Source organism: Dermatophagoides pteronyssinus, unplaced genomic scaffold, assembly GCF_027571235.1.
Source record: "Dermatophagoides pteronyssinus isolate colony J.1.1.1.1 unplaced genomic scaffold, Derpt_VIB-CSIC_2022.12 sq0009, whole genome shotgun sequence".
NCBI lineage: Eukaryota > Metazoa > Arthropoda > Arachnida > Sarcoptiformes > Pyroglyphidae > Dermatophagoides > Dermatophagoides pteronyssinus.
In genome coordinates, this window is record NW_027461533.1 from 1,445,190 (window position 1) to 1,464,826 (window position 19,637).

At 32.4% G+C, this 19,637-nt stretch overlaps 5 protein-coding genes across 5 annotated transcripts; 2 read left to right on the forward strand and 3 right to left on the reverse strand.

Moving 5' to 3' along the window:
- Positions 1–535: 535 nt before the first annotated feature.
- Tlk (Tousled-like kinase) lies at positions 536–5,532 on the forward strand. Its single transcript, XM_075821246.1, has 8 exons — positions 536–791; positions 1,351–2,538; positions 2,596–3,223; positions 3,285–3,716; positions 3,777–4,151; positions 4,214–4,416; positions 4,473–4,628; positions 4,687–5,532. The coding sequence occupies exons 2-8, from the start codon at positions 1,444–1,446 to the stop codon at positions 4,855–4,857; spliced, it is 3,060 nt and encodes a 1,019-aa protein (XP_075677361.1). The 5' UTR covers positions 536–791; positions 1,351–1,443; the 3' UTR covers positions 4,858–5,532.
- Positions 5,533–6,214: 682 nt separating this feature from the next.
- Positions 6,215–7,339, forward strand: LOC113788536 (uncharacterized). Its single transcript, XM_027337993.2, has 3 exons — positions 6,215–6,598; positions 6,660–6,712; positions 6,886–7,339. Exons 1-3 carry the CDS (start codon positions 6,569–6,571, stop codon positions 7,337–7,339), a joined length of 537 nt encoding a protein of 178 aa, XP_027193794.1. The 5' UTR covers positions 6,215–6,568.
- Position 7,340: 1 nt separating this feature from the next.
- Positions 7,341–14,739, reverse strand: LOC113788529 (fatty acid synthase-like). Its single transcript, XM_027337985.2, has 9 exons — positions 14,451–14,739; positions 11,527–14,392; positions 10,697–11,466; positions 10,230–10,628; positions 9,279–10,181; positions 8,772–9,221; positions 7,806–8,714; positions 7,535–7,744; positions 7,341–7,470 (listed from the first exon to the last, which is right to left on the reverse strand). The coding sequence occupies exons 1-9, from the start codon at positions 14,626–14,628 to the stop codon at positions 7,418–7,420; spliced, it is 6,738 nt and encodes a 2,245-aa protein (XP_027193786.2). The 5' UTR covers positions 14,629–14,739; the 3' UTR covers positions 7,341–7,417.
- A 368-nt stretch (positions 14,740–15,107) lies between these two features.
- On the reverse strand, positions 15,108–17,214 carry LOC113788533 (putative GMC-type oxidoreductase Mb1310). Its single transcript, XM_027337990.2, has 2 exons — positions 16,155–17,214; positions 15,108–16,100 (listed from the first exon to the last, which is right to left on the reverse strand). Exons 1-2 carry the CDS (start codon positions 17,101–17,103, stop codon positions 15,181–15,183), a joined length of 1,869 nt encoding a protein of 622 aa, XP_027193791.2. The 5' UTR covers positions 17,104–17,214; the 3' UTR covers positions 15,108–15,180.
- A 5-nt stretch (positions 17,215–17,219) lies between these two features.
- On the reverse strand, positions 17,220–19,554 carry LOC113788535 (7alpha-hydroxysteroid dehydrogenase-like). Its single transcript, XM_075821248.1, has 5 exons — positions 19,239–19,554; positions 18,097–18,442; positions 17,756–18,039; positions 17,594–17,700; positions 17,220–17,530 (listed from the first exon to the last, which is right to left on the reverse strand). Exons 1-5 carry the CDS (start codon positions 19,278–19,280, stop codon positions 17,320–17,322), a joined length of 990 nt encoding a protein of 329 aa, XP_075677363.1. The 5' UTR covers positions 19,281–19,554; the 3' UTR covers positions 17,220–17,319.
- Between the last annotated feature and the right edge of the window lie 83 nt (positions 19,555–19,637).

Below are 19,637 nucleotides of genomic sequence, written 5' to 3' on the forward strand. Positions count from 1 at the left end.
TTTTGTTGTTGTTGTTGTTGTCAATATTTCGTCTGCTCTTTCTCCTCCGTTTTATATTTGCTTCTCGATTGTTGTTGTTGTTGTTGTCGATGCTGATTTTTTCCGATGATGATGATGATGATGATGATGATGTTGATGTTGTTATATCTTCTTCTGTCGCTTTAATATCCTATCTATCCTGTGTTTGTGTTGTTTGGTTCGATGATGGTGTCTCCACAATTGTATACAACAACAACAACAACAACAAAAACTCAATTCGCTCAAAAGGCCGTATTTTCACAAATTTTTTTTTTTCGTATTGGCACAGCAGACAGACATATACACGGAGATATTAAAACCAATGGATAGCGCTTTGGCTATTTTGCTTGTGATTTTTATGTTATTTTTTTTCTTTTCTCCCTTATTATTTTTGTGATGAATGAATTGTTGTAATGTATGTATGGTTATAGCTTTAATCTATGTAATGTTGTCACACTGTAATATTGTGTGTGTGTATGTGAGTGTGTGTTTTTTTTTCGTTGAGCCACATACAAAACAAAACAAAAAATATCGACGCCATTTTGTTGATTTCTTATATGTGTTGGTGTTTTCCGATGTTGTCTTAATATTATTTGTTTATTTTTGATTAATTCTATTCATTTTTGGTCAACATTGTGTGTGTGTTTCTGTGTTATCAATTCACATTTCTAATTCGTTTGGATTCTTGTTTAAATTTTCTATGATTTTCATTTTGATACCAAAAAAAAAAAACAAAAGAATTCTCATCATATATTCAATATTGTTGCATTTCGGTATGTTTGTTCATTTTGTTTTTTTTTGTTTAGAGAAAATTTGAGCATTTGATGATTATATGTTCGGATATAGGTGAATTACCGTGTTGTTGTTTTGTTTCGTTTTTCTCATTTAATTTGTATACGTGTTATTGTTTTTGTTTTTTTGGCTATCTGATTTCATTTCCAATTTTACCAATTTCCTTTTTTTCACATTATTTTGATTGATTGATTTACCTTTGTTGTTGTTGTTGTTGTTGTTCTTACTATACTATTGCTCTTGCTCTTTCTTTGTATGGTTGTTGTTTAATGGCAATGTTTGTCGCCGAGTTGTCGTCATCATCATAGATGTGTTTTAGATTTTTTTTTATCTTTGAAAATAGAAATGATAATGATGACGACAACAACTCCATCCTATGTTTTTATTATAAGTGATCATGATTGTTGTTGAGACAAAGACTATCCATTGAAAATACAGTCAACAATTTTTTTATTTTATTTATATAATTTTTTTATCCTGCATAATTGATAAAGATTAATAATTTGTTGTTTTTTTTTTAATTTTCTTGAAAAAATATAGTGGACTTGTGAGCTTGGCGACTCAATTTGTAGAGCCGTCAGCTAACACTTGTTCGCAATTGCAGCAAAAAAAAAGCGACATTAATTTGTGGATATGTTGTCTTCGGTGATGTTTGCAGCCATGGAACATAACCTCCAGCAGCCGGTACCGGCGCCAACAACCAGTACAACGGCGCCTGGATCTAACCATCATCCATCAATTGATCCAAGAAAACAGGAGCTGCTCGAGGCTCGTTTTATGGGCACAAGTCAACGTCTATCAAATGTTGGTAGTTATCTTAGCACACAATCACAGCAATCGATACCGCCTCATTATATCCCCGCCGCAGTTACAGTTGCAGCCGCCAATACCCATCCATCGAGCATTTATTCATTATCAAATCAACATCATCCGCCATTAGCGCCTCCAGGGCCTCATGCCCATCTGGTATCACCACATACGAAAGCTTCATCACCATCATCATTGATGCAGCCTCAACACCAGATACATTCGGCCACATCTTCATCAACAAACTCCAATCCATCATCATCAAGTCCTAGCATTCCTGTCGCTCCAAATAGCTCTCCATTTTCTTCGACATTAAATCAGCAGCAATCACAATCTCAGCAGCCTCAACCTCTTCCACCTCTTCCGCTACAAAGCGGTCAACCACAATCAACATCACAACAAGCGCAGCAACAAACTGCTGCTCAAGGCTTAAATTCCGTACCTCCACCATCGTTTTCGTTGGTCAATACGGTGGCCATCAACAATAACTCCAACAACATCAACAATAATAATACCAACAATAATAGTAATAATAATCCTTCTAACTCATTGGCAAATAATAATTCGGGAGGATCAACACAATCATCATGTCATTATTCTGCTCATTCCTCTTCACATAATCAAGACTCTAATCTTTCAACTGCATCTGGTGGTAGTCATTGTTCCGATAAGCAAGATCCACCAACTTCGATGCATTGTGATAATATTCATTCTCATAATATAACCGTGACGCCAGAGAAACGTTCATTAAGCCAATTAGACAATAATACGGCGACGCCTCCCTCAGGTTCCAACGGAGCCAATAATGTCACATATGCTAATCAAAGAAAAAGAAGGAAAAAAGATGAATCGTTACCTGAACGTAGCAATTCAATCAATTCCAAACGTGAAACAAATAAAAAAGTGACCGAGTATTTCAAAGTAAGTCGCTTGTTGAATATTAATTTCAATTGATAACAATATTTATTTCCATTGCAGAATCATTCAAGCCCTAGTCGATATAATGCAGCTGGCGCTAAATCGCCAACCTCCAGTTCTCTACCATTCTATTCAATGTATCAGCAACAGCAAGTGGTTTCATCAACTTCTTCGGCTACAAGTGCTTCGACAAATCTACTTGCGACAACGTCCGCCGCTGCCGCCTCTACTGCCAATGATCACAATTTGATTCATCAGCATCAGCATTCTATATCGAGCTCCTTTATGACGCCACAAAATCGTGTGTCCGGTTCGACGGCGAATCATTTGCAGCATGTGAATTCAATTACAAATCCTAGTATAAGTTTTAATGCGAAAAATATGTCATCATCTACTACTCAAACAGATCTTACGATGTCTAAATTAATTAATCAAGATGAACATTATGCTGCCGAGCTCGAACAACGTGATAATAAAATTGAAGAGCTGACACGTTCTATAGAAGAGTTAAGAAGACAAGTCAAAGTATATCGCGAAGAAAATGAATCACAAAAATCTCGACTAAACAAATGTATTGATGTTACGAAGCAATTATTGGTAGAAAAAAGCCTTATGGAAAAGAAAGCTGCAAGACAAAAATGCATGCAAAATCGATTAAGACTTGGTCAGTTTGTAACCCAAAGACAAGGTACGTATAATTTTTTCCAATAAATTTGAAAAAAGTAATATCGAAAATTTATTTTGTCAAGGAGCCGTATTTGCCGAAAATTGGGTAGATGGTACGGCATTCACAGAACTAATCAAAAAACAAGAACAAATTGCAACAGCTAGAGAAGAAATCGAACGACAACGTAAAATGTTGATGAAAAAACGACCATTAACTACTGGTAAATCAAAATCTTCATCAAATGGTGATAATTCGAATAGTGAATTTGCTAAACCCGAATCCCCAAAAGAAATGAATTGGTACGAATATTATGAACAAGATGAAATTCTCAAGCTACGATCTCAAGCATTGAAAAAAGAAGATGCTGATCTACAATTAGAATTAGAAAAGCTAGAACGAGAAAGAAATTTGCATATCCGAGAATTAAAACGTATTCATAATGAAGATCAATCACGATTTAATAATCATACTACATTGAATGAACGATTCCTATTACTCATGTTATTGGGTAAAGGTATGTATTTTCTTTGTTATTTGTTTTACAAAACAATAATACTTATAATTTATTTTATAGGTGGATTTTCTGAAGTACATAAAGCATTTGATCTGAAAGAACAACGTTATGTTGCCTGTAAAATACATCAATTGAATAAAGAATGGAAAGATGATAAAAAAGCCAACTATATCAAACATGCATTACGAGAATATAATATACATAAACAATTGGATCATCCAAGAGTGGTTCGATTGTATGATGTATTTGAAATTGATGCCAATTCATTTTGTACAGTCCTTGAATACTGTGATGGTCATGATCTTGATTTTTATTTAAAACAACATAAAAGCATTCCTGAACGTGAAGCTCGTTCAATCATTATGCAAGTGGTACATGCACTTAAATATCTGAATGAGATTAAACCACCAATCATTCATTATGATCTTAAACCCGGTAATGTCCTTCTTTTAAAAATTGTTGATTGAATAATAATAAAAAATTTTTGCATCTAATAGGAAATATACTGCTAAGTTCGGGTACAATGTCCGGTGAAATTAAAATAACCGATTTTGGTCTTTCGAAAATAATGGATGAGGAAAATTATTCACCGGAAAATGGAATGGATTTGACCAGTCAAGGTGCCGGTACCTATTGGTATTTACCACCAGAATGTTTTGTTGTTGGCAAAAATCCTCCCAAAATTTCATCCAAAGTTGATGTAAGTTTTTTGTTTGTTTGAATCGATATGATTTCAATTGTAACCTTTTTGTTCAGGTTTGGAGTGTTGGTGTTATATTCTATCAATGTTTATATGGAAAGAAACCGTTTGGTCATAATCAATCACAAGCAACTATCTTGGAAGAGAATACGATTCTAAAAGCTACAGAAGTCGAATTCGCTTCTAAACCACCAGTCAGCAATGAAGCAAAGGTTGTTATTTTTATCTTTCAATATTATTTTTTTGCTAACCTTTTTTATTGTTTTTTAGCAATTCATTCGCCGTTGTTTACAGTATCGCAAAGAAAATCGTTTAGATGTGATAGGATTGTCCAACGATGAATACCTCAGGCCAAAAACTAAACATGGTTTTGGAATAATAGAACGAACCGAAAGTAGTAAACATAATAATAATAGTAACAGCAGTAACAATAGTTTGTGATAATCAAGACATTACCACCTTCTTCACTTCATTTGGATCCATGTTCAAAAAGTTTTTTTTTTGGCAAATTTTCACATAAAAGGACAAAATAAACACAATCGTGGTGTGATTGCCCTAATCTTCATGGCAAAGATGGTCAACATTTTGGCTTAATTATTCATCTTTAGTTTTAATTTAGCCTTAATGTTTGCTAATGTTTACGTGTTTTTATGAATGGATACAATTATTAGACATTCGAATTGGAACCAAAAACACCTGAAAAACAAAATCTGTGATGTTAAACTCTTATTCACCTTTCTCTCTTGCTTGATGTCGATTCATGATGAATTGTTCGATGCAAAGAAAATTTAACAAACAAAAAGTATGGAACAAGTTGATAATAATAAAATACGTTTCGAAACATGAATTATTTCGATTTATATTATGGAACAATTATTAAGAAAATTTCATCATTCAGTTATTGTGACTTTTGTTGAATATATGAATGGTTTGTACAAAATGATGAAGAAAAAGACAAAAATCAAGACATGAAAATGTTTAATTACACTTATAAAATCATCATCATCATTATCATCAATGCACATAATTCTTTTCTTTTTCTTTTATATATCCATACGCAAAAATAAAATCTTTTGTTTATTTGTATTTATAAAATTAAAATATTTTGGGATTTAATTTTTTTTTCTGTCATACGGGCAAATGAATAATGAAAAAAAAATCTGTTAATTAAATTTGTAATATTGTGTAATTAAAAAATACATTATTCATTTTACAGTGAAAAAAATTGACACAAACACACTAACAAAAATCATTTGGATTCTTTTTTCTTTTTTTTGTTTGATCTGCCATTTCATTTTAATTGATCATTCGTTGAAAAAAAATCCATAAACATTCAATCGATAATATCCATTAAATACGACTAATCAAAAACCGAATGAAAGAAACAAAAAATGATCCCCAAATTCATTGATTCTGTACAAATATACATAGAATGGAAACTTTTTTTTCATCTCAAAATTCGATTCAAATGATAACAAAAAAGATCATCAACATTAAAACAATAACACTATTTTATACTAATTATTATCAATCGATTATAATTTAAAAGCAATTTTTACCAGCTGGAAATGATTAACCAGCTTTGTTTGTGAACAGAATTATTGTTAACAATGATGATTAATTGAAAATAAGAAATGAAATAATTCTAAATCGATCAATGTATCAGTGATTTTGCTCCATCAATCGACAATTTTATTTTATTTTATAGGATTTTCTCCTTTTTTCGACATTTTTTCCATAACAAAATGGTAAACTCAAAACTCAAAAAATACATCATTTGAATTCGAATTCCAAATTGTTTTAATTTTTTTTTTTTCGTTAAATTATTCTTTCATCATTGTTCATCATTCGAAAAAAAGTCTTTCGTATTCATATTTAATAATTTTCGATTTGTATCAAAAAATGATCTTTTTTTTTGTCGACCCAATTCGTTGATGTATCAACCTTCATAAACATTATTACATTATCATTTTCATTATCAAATGGATGATGAATAATTTGTTAAATAAACTATTGTTTTATTTTGATATAAAAAAATTTTCAACATTAATTTTTTCATTTCAATGATATGTTGTTTATAATAATATAAAATGGCGGCCAATTTCATTTGCAAACTATATAATTATATTTAGATTTATTAGCTGGTTTAACCATGTTGGTCAGAACTGGACAATCCCAAACGGTCAGTATCTATGGAAACACAATCAATCAAACATTCAGAGATTTTCAACCACCAATTTTAGGTTCCAAATAATATAACATTGTCAAAATATGAAACAAATCTCTTACCGGCGACGTAAGTAATCAAGTTGAAAACCGCTGAATTAGCAAATTCTTGCTCATTCTTGTTCATGCAATACAAAAAAATTACGATTTATTTGTTCATTTCATCATCATCATGAAATCATCATTGTTGATTAGTTTTTTAATAATTTTCTTTCTCATTGACAATTGGACTTTGGCCCAAAGACCTGGTCAACGTAGAAAACCGACTCGTAAACAACAAAAGAATCGAGGACGTAATCGTGGACAAAAAAATGAAGATCCAGGAATTTATTGTTATACTTGTTTTGCAGATTTTGAACGTGTTCCATTGACGGTATTCAATCCGGTTACTTACATTTATAACAATCCATGCTACAATCCAGCATTGAATTATACTCTTACAGATAATGAGTATTTAACCAAATGTTCATCGACAACCAAATATTGCATGGTTGATGTAACCCGATTGAACAGAGTACTTATTTCAGTCGATCGACGTTGCGGACAATCAACTTGTCGTAAAACCTGTCTTTCACGTGGATATGGAGTTATTCGTGAAACTTGTACATTTTGTTGCGGTGGCCGTATAAATGAAGATCATCCAGATTATGATGAAGAAATCAATTCAGTTTACAAATGTCCCAATGAACCTCATTGAATGAACATGAATTATAATTGTTTTAATTATTCTCTAAAAGTTTATAATTACTAATATAATGGTGAATGTAACAAGTTATTATTTTGAATTATGAAATTCTGCCAATGATTTTCTGATTGTTTCTTTGTCGGCTGTAGCAATAAAATAAATTTTTTTAAAATTAAAATCATACAATCAAAACAATGAATGTCGTACCTTTTCTATATTCTTTGATCATTCCAACAGTTAATTTTTTGATTTCATCCGAAGTTAATACTACTTCATATTCTCGTTCAATACGTTGCTGCATTTCAACTGCCAATATGGATTCCATGCCGACATCGCCCAATGATAAATTATCTGGCAATGAATCCATATCTATACCGATTCCTTGCCAGATATGATCTTTAGCATTGGAATTATTTCCTAAAATTGAAAATCATAAAACAAATCAAACTAATGAAATAAAAATAAAGATTGCACAAACCAGCTTGCTCTGTAGTTTCCAAACGAACAATAGAAGTAACAATAGGATAATCAAGAGATAAAAATCGGTCCAATACTTCCATACAACTTGGAATACGTTGCGTATTGATTACCATGCCAATGCTTGTCAAATCTACGTGTTCATTTTGAGCCCATAAGCCTACATCACCAATCGGGCCATATGCGATAGCTTGTCCCGGGAATCCATCACGACGACGTTTCTCACAAATATGTTCCATTACTGAATTGGCATATCCATAATTGTTTTGTCCAAGAAAACCACGTGCAGAACTTTGCGATGAGAAAGCAACAAAATAATCAAGCTCTGGACACATTTTACGCGTTACAACATCCAAATGACCAAGTGCATACATTTTTGGAGCGCAAACTTTTTTAAATGATTCAGGAGTTTGATCTTCAATAAAAGCATCGCTCAATACCGTAGCAAAATGAAATAAACCGCCAATAGGACCTAATTTTTCTGATTCCATTATTAATTGTTCGGCGCCTTTTAATGATGTTGGATCGGATGTTGAAATTTCTACTTTAACAGGTTCGTTATTTTTGGCGGCATTTTCAATTCTCTTCACAAAAACATATTGATATTCGTTTTTGATACCACTCCTTGAAACAAGAACTAACTTTCGAGCTCCTCTAATGGCCATCCAATAGGCTACTTCCAATCCAAGACCGCCAAGACCACCGACCAGAATATAACATTTATTAAAATCAAATAATGTTTTTGGTTTTGCTGAAATCTTAATTGCTGTTGATGATGGTTCTGCAATATTTGTCTGATCACGAATACGAATTAATACTTTCCCAATATTTTCTTCTTGATTCAACACATCAAAGGCTTGTTTGAATGAATTTCTGTCAAACGTAGTTTGTGGAATCGGATCAAAACATTCTAAAAAATTGAAAAATTAGTTTAAATATAATTGATCATAAAAAATAAAATTTATACTTCTCGCAAATTGATCGAACCAGATTCGAAAATCTTTCATTAATCTAGGCAAAAATTTACGGAATGATTTTTCACAAATTAGTGAAGATATGTTTAAATATTGTGCATTGCGAGATAGTGGATTATTACAAGTGGATTTAGGTTGATCAATATCAATGTAACGTCCATAATCTCGAACAATGGGCAATAAGTTTGGTAATTTTTGGTTTGAAAGTGTATTTAAAACGACATCAACTCCCAAGTAGGATGTGGCAACAAGAACCTGATCGATGAAATCAGAATCATCAGAATTTAAAATATTTTTCTCTGGTATGTCAAAATTTTCAATCAAATATCTTCGTTTTTGTTCGCTGTTTGCCGTAGCAATAATAGTGCAATCCATTTGATTGGCAATCTGAAGAGCCGACAGACCATTTGCACTTGTTCCAGGATGAATGAGAATCGTTTCGCCTATAAATGACAAGATTATATCAAAATTGTTTCACAACCAATAATAATAAATAGTACCAGGCTGAAGATGAGCTTTGTGTATCAGACTACACCAAACAATGAATAAGGAATTTATTGAAGCAGCACCGTCTTCAAGCTTCCATTTGTCTGGAAGTGATATCAATAATTGAGGATCGATATCAATCGAAGTTGAGATAGCTCTATGAAATGCTAATCCCATTACTCTTTCTCCAGTATCCATTCGATAACCAGAAAATTCTGTGCCTAATGACCGTTCAATGAATTCCATACCCATTGAACCAGAACTGAGAAGCAAATCTTTTGGATCCAATCCAGCATAATGGATTTGAACATTCACATCATTATGATTGATATGTTTAATCAACGGTGAAACTAGCCACTTGATGCTGGACATATCTCCTTTTTTGACGATATCCAAATAAACTTCACTACTTTCTACAGTATTGTAATTACGTTCCAAATCCAATAATCGATAAGTTCCCCATTGACCATTTTTGAATACATTCATAGCCAAATCTTTTTTCAAAATTTCATTATAAGGTGCTTGATTGAAATCGATTGGTCTCGGTAATTCTGTATCACTGTAAATGCAACGAAATCGATCACCGCCAGGTTCTTGACGAAGACAATTTGTCATTCCAAGAATGCCGCTCAAATCGTTATCATCTGAAATCATCCAGATATTTTCATTTTTAGGGCGAGTCTTGTACATGGTGAATGAATTCTTCAATTTATCCACCCATTCGTCGAAACGACCAAAATAAACAGGCACGGCTATCTGTTTGTTTGGATCTAAAATTTCGATTTGTTTGCGAAATAATATGCAAGTTGATGTGATACCATCACTTTTCTTTGTAATCAAGTTAAAACCGGCTGCTATAGCGCTGTTTTCAAAATTTTCAATCTTTTGGCTTAAATTAGAAGTATTTATCGTTTTTCCTAAAAAAAATTTTCATTAATTTAAAATCATTGTGGAATAATTCATACCGAAAAAATGATGAACCATCTGTTCAGCTTTTGAAATTTTTGAACGAAACACTGCAAACAAGAATCCATTTTCTTTGACACTGAATGAGATTTCTTTAGCAAAATTTTTCCAATCAATATTATCCAGGTCAAAAGAATCTCTGAAAATAAATAGATCTGCTGGTGCTTCGATTGCTGGTAATTTGAAATCTTCGGCATTCCAATTAATAAGTTTATGAGTTGAATTTCGTATGTCTTCGGGTAAAGAAGAAACATTTTTTACCAATAAATGTGAATCTACAACAAGAGGATAATGGAAATAACCATTCATGTGACGCATCAAATCATCAATCAAAATCTGTTGATTATAATTAGCTTCAACAACAGTTAAATTACGAAGACTGTTTTCATTGATGATATCTAAAAGTGATAGGGAAATGTCATATATTATTCACAAACTTTGTGATATCAAAAAAAAATTGTCATACCTAGAGATGATCTAATTAAGCGACCATTTTTATGGCAAGTATTGAGACAATCTTGAGAAAGATCAAAACCATTTTCGATTACTATTTTCTGCACTGTAGGCCAATTTAGAATTCCATCACCAATGATATTACCATTCTCATCTACGATACATTTGAAACAATTTACAAGTACATTGAGCAATATTTGTTCTGATGATAGATTTTGATTAAGAATGCGAGCAATATTTTCATCAATAATTCTTTGTGTTGATAATTTGTTTCCAGCCAAAATGATTGATCGAGCCATCGTATCGCAATCTTTTATATATTGTTCAAGTTCATTATAATCTACCGTTTCGATTGCTTTCTGTTCTTGAAACGGTACAAATTCATATTTCTCTAATTTGACATCGCGCATTACATTTTTCAAGGAAATATGAACAAATTTCAATTCTCGTATTTCGATGCCACGACTGGCAACATATTTTAGATTAGAATCTATAATAACTGGTAAATCTTCTTGTGGTGAATCATAAAGCATTCTTGGATCACATTTAAATGATGGTAAAACGGAAGCCACATAAATAAATCGTTGGTCAGTATGTGCTACACTGAGTTGAATCATTGATTCGACAAACGTGACAATATTATTCGACCATCGAACCATAGCACGAGAACTATCAAAACTGGAAAATTCAATTTCCTGAATTTGTTTAAATTTAGGTCCATAATCATAACCTCGAACATTCATTTCGGTATAAAATTCATTGGTATTCAATTTGTGTCCCGATCTAAACAAAGAAAATGGCTAAGAAAAAAAAAGATAAATTCATTTTAAATAAATCACTTACAGAGAAGAATTTCCTTTTTCAAAATTATCAACAAGATGCTGATATTGGAAATCAATTTGGTCTGGCCGACGAATCCTTCCTGAAGCGGCTATATTATTTCCATCCAGTATAACGAATTCTCCAGTAGGATCCAAAAGACGAACTTTGAGCGACATTTCATCATCAGACAATGGAATTAATCGTTTGAATTCAACATTTTCAAATATTACTGGAAATGAGAACCAAGGTTGACCAAGAGAAACACCCAAACGTCGCCATGCCATTAACAAATAGCTAGTTGCTGGTAGGACACATTTCCCATCGAATGCATGATCTTTTAAAAATTGATCATCAGGATTTGATAATGAAAATTTTGAAACAAAATCAGAAGCAGTCGCTTGAGAATGATATTCCGGATATTTCTTCACAAAAAATGATTTACTATGTTCCCAACGAAACAATGAGCCAATTGATTGTGTATTACGTGGAACAGGCCATTCAATTCGAGGATATAATTCCTTGATGGTCAGATTCACACCGAATTGATAGAGCTGGCCCAGCGAATTAAAATAAAAATCTAAATTTCCAGCATTATTACCACGTCTCATCAATCCAACATAATTCGAATTGGGCATGCTCCGTTTGAATATTGCTGAGAATAATGTGTGCGATGCAATTTCAATAATAATTGCATTAGCCGGAATATGTTTAGTTGCATCGTGCAACAAAACTGGATTGATTAAATTATTTACAAAATATTCAGGTGAAGCTTTTTTTGCTTTATCCGAAGACCAGTCTTGTTCCGGTATAGAAGTAGAAATCCATTTTTCACTTCGATATTTTGGTTCAGGAATAATTTTTTTTAAAACTTCCATCATTGGTTCGACAGCAGGTTTCAAGAATGGAGAATGAAAAGGAATGTTTGCACATTGAACTTCTTTAGCAAAAATTTTCTCTTTAGTCATAGCTTCAACGCAAGAACCTACAGCATCATAACTTCCAGAAATTGTAACCGAATCCTCTGAATTATGACAAGCAGCATAAACACCAGTTGAACATCTTTTAACCGTTTCTTCCCAAGTAAGTCCAACTGCAGCCATCATACCGTGTTCAATATTGGAATCTTTAACAGCTTTTCCACGCCAGAAAGAAGTTGTTATCGCTTGTTCTAAAGTCAAACATCCATCAGCATATGCGCAAGCGATTTCCCCAAATGAATGACCCACTATGTAATCCGGTTGAACATCAAGTGCTTTAAATATATCGACTAAAGCGATTTGTACGGATGAAATAGCCACAAAATGGTGAACTTTGTCTTCCAAAGCTTTCGGATCTTCCGATAACAAAATGTAATCCAAATCAAGTTGAAATGGTTTCAAAATATCTGCACATTTCTTTATGGAGGCAGCGAATATGTCAATGTCCATCATAGCTTTAGCCATACCTGACCATTGACTTCCCATACCGGAGAAGAAAAAACAAATTGGGCGTTTGACGTTATCAACTTTTGAAATTTTTCGGCTATATTGATATGAATTGGTAGTTGATTCTTTGATCAACATTGAACCTCGATAGGGAAAACCAGCCGAATAGATACTTGGTTCATAATTAACAGTCTCACCAAGAAGAGTAAGAAATTCTTGCGTAACACGATTTGGATTGTTTTCAATAAAATCAAATATATGACTAATTGAATCTTCAGTTCGACCATTGATGTTGACAAGCCGAGGTACTTTTCCGACAATCTTATAACTTTCGTCACTGCATTCTTTTTTATTCGGCCTAACCAAAGCATGAGCATTCACACCGCCAATGCCAAACGAATTAATTCCAACAATTCCAGGTTCATAATCTCTATTCTCAGTAACCGGATCAAGTGGTGGAACCATTACAGCTATGTCGGTCTTGATTTTTTTCAAATTAAGATTTGCAGGGATTTTTTTGTTTTCATAAACAATGCACAGTTTTGATAATGATGCTACTCCTGATGCACCTTCACCATGACCGATGTTACTCTTGAGCAAACCAATCGGCAATTTGCCTTTGCGATTTTTACAATATGCTTCCAAAATGGCTCTTGCTTCTTGTGGATCTCCAGCTTTTGTACCAGTGCCATGACTTTCAAAATAATTAACTTCCAATGGATCAACACCAGCCTCAGTATAGGTGGCTACCATAAGATCATATTGACTTTCAGTTGAAGGAAAAAACATTCCGGTTAGTTTATAGCCATCGATATTGGTTTTTGCATGAAGAATTGTAGCATAAATACGTTTGGAATTAGATTTTTTCTGTAGAAATAAACTACAAACAGTTTCACCACGAACATAACCATTGGCTTCTTGATCCCAAACTTTGGATCGACCATCAGGTGCGGCAATATTATTAACTTTATAAATGTGATTTGTAAATGGTTGAAGATTGATACTAACACCGGCCACAATCGCTTGATCACATTTACCTAATCGTAAATCTGTAACAGCAATGTCAAGACAAACCATAGATGATGCACATGCGATATCGATTGACATTGATGGGCCATGAAAATCATAAAGAAATGAAACTCGATTAGCATAAAATGCTTTGGATCCACCTTGAAACCATAAAAGAGATTCTACTTTCGAAGCTTGAATATCGTCTTGCACTTCTTGTGGTACTCCATCTGGCATAGCAACCGATGTATACCCAACATAAACACCAGTATTACTTCCTCTCAATGTTTGAGGATTAATTCCAGCATCAACAATTGCTTCCCATGTAGTTTCCAGAAGAATTCTGCCTTGTGGATCAACCTCATCAGCTACTTTTGGTATGATGCCAAAAAATGAAGCATCAAACTTATCGATCTCTTTGAGTTTTCCCATTCGATGGGTCATTCCATAAAGATCTTTAAAGGAAAAATTTGATAACTTTATTTAAATTTATTGATTTCTGTGACAACTAACCTGTTGACCAACGACGATCATCTGAAGTGATCATATCTACATTGTTGTACAAGTTATCACGAAATTCATCCAATGAATTTGATTCTGGATAGCGGCCACCGATTCCACTGATGACAATCTCATCATCAATAATATTCCATGGAAGCACTTTGTTTACGGTTGCTTGATGATTTTCCATAATTTTAAAATTAACAAGCGAATGTTTCGCTATAATTTTTATAGTTTCGTGTTCAAATTCAAAATTAATTTATCATCGGATTAATGATAATAGTCACACACACAATACTAAGGAATGTTTTCGAAGAGAAATGAATTATATCCTATACAAAACATACACCAATATTTAAATCAATCAACGTCATATCGTTTGAAACAAAAAAAAATTTAACCACAAAAAAAATTATTTTTTCATCGATCGATACCCTTAACAATGAACAACCATTGTTTTGATTAAATCTATTAAAATCTTTGTAAAAAGAAAATCTTCAAATTCCAAAGTCTCATCTTAATATTTCCTCGATAATGCGGTACTATTTTCTACAATGTACTAAGTTCGAAACAAATCAGATAGAATATACCTTGAAATAAAATTAATTATTAATTAAACAAAAAGAGAATAGTTGTACATTTAGGTCAAATATTATGACGATAAATGAATTGAATGAACTTGAAATAATTTATTTTCACATTTATTTGAAGGTTTTTTTTTGTTAAAATTTAAAATTTAAAATTATATACCATTATCTTGTCGAATCATATCTGATCCGTATTCAGCAAACATCATGATTGGTGCGTTAGTATTACCGTTGGTAATGTGTGGAAATATGGAGCCATCAATAACACGAAGACGATTAACATTACGTACTCGTAATCTTGGATCTACAACTGAATCAGTTGTATTACCCATTTTACAAGTACCAACTTGATGTCCAACTGTTGATGTGATTGTTCGCGCATAACATTCCAGATATGATCGACATTTCCAGATTGGACCACTAGAACAAAGCTGACAACCAGGTATTGGTTGTCGATATAATCGCACATATTGATCAAATGGTGGCATGCTTGCTAATTCCAAAGCAGTTGATATAACTTCAATCATTGCATCGACATCATATTGTTCAGTCAGATAACGTGTATCAATCAATGGATAATCATGAGGATCGGATGAGTTTAGATAAAGTCGACCAATTGAACGTGGTCGATAAAGAAAACAAAGAATACCTAAACGATTTCTTTGGCCAACATGTGGACGATAATAGTCTCGCCATTGATCACGATAAACGGGGCTATATCGTGCAACAATTTGTTCAAGATCATTCACCAATGGACTAACGGTAAAATCAATTTGAATATCAGGCCAATCAGTTTCATTATTCATATGACTATTAAAGTACATATAAGCAATGGGAAATTGAGATAATGGACCAGCAGAATTGACGAAATTATTGTACATATTTTCAAGTGTCCAATCAATTCCCGAAGTAATAAGTGATTCATTGAAAATTTCATAATCCAATTGAACAAGTATATGATCTTTCAGATTATATCCAACTGATAAATTGACAAGAGTTTCGATTCCAAATTCACTTAGATGTTCATACGGTCCAACTCCAGACAACATCAATAATTGTGGACTATTTATTGCACCTAGAAAATAAATAAATAAATAAATTTTTCGAATTTCATTGATTATTAATTTACCTGCACAAAGTATGACTTCTCGTTTTGCATAAACTTGTCGTGTTTGATTTTCATATTCATATTCAAAACCGATAGCTGTAATTCTGCCATCACTATCACGAGTTTCATTAAACAAGATTCGAGTTACAAATGCTTTGGTTAGGATTTGTAAATTAGGCCTTTCAACATTAGCTTCAAGATAGGCACTTGCTGTTGTGGATCGAGTTGCATTTTCAAATATGGTTTGTTGAAAATAATTAATTCCAAATTGTGTCGGTCCATTTTGATCAACTCTTGGAATTCCTCGTTTTATTAGTTCCTCTTTAAAGATATTGACTATTGGATCTGGATTTTTTGGTGTCATCACAGTGACAGGACCATTTGTTGAATGATAATCAGGATTTATTGCTCTGATTTTTGGATCAGTATTGTTTTCGGATCGAAGAAAATATGGTAATACTTCTCGATAACTCCAACCGGTCGCACCGAATTCTTCGACCCAAGTATCATAATCTCTGCGATTTCCACGACTGTAGGCAAGATAATTTAGATTATGAGAACCACCAACAACTAAACCACGAGGTATCGCAACATGACCATCAAAAGCACGGCCCGAATATGGTAATTGAGATGTAGTTTCATAGCCCCAATCTACTTCGGTTCCAACTTCTTCTCTAGCCCAGCTAGGCGTATCAGTTATAACTGTTTGTGATCCACCGGCTTCCAACACTAACACAGTAATATTAGGATTTTCTGTAAGCCTGGCAGCAATTATAGAACCAGCTGTTCCAGAACCAAGAACAAGAAAATCATATTGATCAGCAATTGGCTGTCTGGTTTTAATTGAATTATGACGGATTGTTCGCTGTAAAATGATAACAGAAACTGTTAATAATTGTACAGTTAGCGATGGCAATGTTGGTAAAGGTTGCAATACAGACTGTCTTCCAGATAGAATTTCAAGCTCCATGATAAATTTTTTTTATATGAAAAAAGAAATATTTTGGTTTTTGCAAAAATTTATATGCTTCCTGATGATCATTTATAAAAACCATCATAAATATTTGAATAATTGATAACCAGCAGTTTACGATAATCAACTTGTATTTATTCATTTATTTTTGATAAAAGTAACATTTTGAATAAAACAGTAAAAAATTGTGAAAAAATGTTGGATTTTAAAATTTTAAACGTAAACAGAGCCCCCATCAACAACCAATGAATGTCCTGTAACAAATGATGATTCAGAAGAAGTCAAATATCCAATAGCATTGACAACATCTTCGGTTGTTCCAATTCGTCTTAATGGATTGGTTTGTTCAAGATGTTTAAGAACGCCATCAAGAATTTCTCCAGCACCAGTTGCAGATTGAAAATTGGTTCGTACAGCAGTCGGACTGATTTTTTTTTGAAAAAATGATGTTAATTTTGATTTACATGTAATTAGGAATCCAACTTACTTAACAGTGTTGACACGAATTCCTTTTGGTCCAAGTTCTAAGGCAATACATTTGGTAAACATATCGACTGCCGATTTAGCCACACAATATGGCATGAAATGTACATTCTTATAAATTTTAAACATTATTCAATGAAATCAATCAAATAAAATTGATACATACCGGTTTGAATGATAATGTACTAGAAATATTTACAATAATACCATTTGTTTTTTCAAGATGTGGCACAGCCAATTGAGTTATCATGGCAATTGATTTAACATTTAAATTAATCATACGTTCTAATGTTTCCAAAAGTTTTGGATCATAAATACTGCCAAATGCTCCAGCACCTGCATTGTTGATAAGAATGTCCAATTTTCCAAAACGATCAATAGTGTTTTCTATCAAACGTTTACAATCATCTTCTTTAGTGACATCGGCTTTTATTTGTAAAGCTCGATATTCTGAAAATATTAAAAAAATTAATACTTTTTTTAAGAAAAATTATAAACTTGACTGACTTTTTGGTGAAATACATTGACATTCTTCGGCAGCTTTTGCAATAGCCACAGGATTACGTCCATTGATGACTACTTTGGCACCGCAACGTGCATAATATTTTGCTGTTTCCAAACCAATACCACCACTTGAACCTGTTATCAGTACAACTTTGTCACTAAAATCTCTGCAACGGCCATACATTTTATTGATTGAAACTTGTGTCGATGATAAAGATGAATGATTTGTTGAAATTATTTCAGAATTTTCAATAACGTGATTACTATTGGACGAATCAATATTAACTGCTTGTTGTGAACTACAAGTCAACTTAGAGAATAATGATTTAACAAGTGGCATCTTCAATGGCTATTTATTGGAATCGAAATACAAATAATAAATAAATAAATACAGTATGCAATGATTCGAAAATCAGATAATTTTATTCAATGCTGAAACCAAAACAAAAATTTGATGAAAAACATTTTCATTTTCATTTGAAAGTATAATTTTATCTTAACTTGATCATCAGTTGAATGCAACAAAACAAAACAAAAAAATTATAACTAAAGAAATCGATGACAAGGAAACATACTATAGGAGAACTTTTGACGGCGGAAAGTGTTAATCGACCAAATTAATAAAATTTTTGTTTAGGCCATGATCGTTATCTACAATACTTAATGACTCATATAGTCAACAACAAACAAACAATCCAAACGTAATGTTTGTTTATGCAGACTTTTCCTTAATTGCAATTGAATCCTTTTGAAAACAATTCGAAAAAATTTCGATTTTTAAATATTTAAATTTTTTAAAAAACTTATAAAAATGAAAACCCTCCACAATTTCTAGACAACTGCACAATAAAAACAATCCATTTGTATCAAAACAATGCATTTATGAATCTATCGATTTTTCTTGTTCCTATGACATTACCAAAACACTACTACATCTTGATTTGATCGATTAAATCGAATGCAATACGGAAATAAGAATTACTAACAAACTCTATGATATTATAAGATTAAAATCAACAAAATTACTTTGGTGATTTTTATTTTTGATTTCGAATTGTTGATGAATATTTACAATTTCATTGACAAAACCATCTTTGATGAAATTCATCAGAATAAAAAATTTAAAATGATGATGAAAAAAAAACCTGTTCAAACAAGGTCACTATTTGGATGGTTATCTCAAACATTTAGAGGAAACAATTCCATTACGTCGTATTGCTACTGAAGATGATGTAGCAAATGCTGTATTGTTTTTAGCTTCTGATAAAAGTTCATTTATCACTGGTACCAACGTTGTCGTTGATGGTGGTAACATTCTTATCTAAACAAATGAAAAAAAAAATGAAAACGGAAATAAAATATATCTGACAATGACACAATTTTTTGAATTGATAAAATGTTAATTAATTTTAAATTGGAAAATCATTTTCAAAATAAAATCATTTAGATCAATGAAAACATTATCCTGTTATTCAATAACTTTAAAAAAAATTTCCTGTCCATAATAATCAAATAAAAATAAGCAGACGATAGCTGTTGGCGTA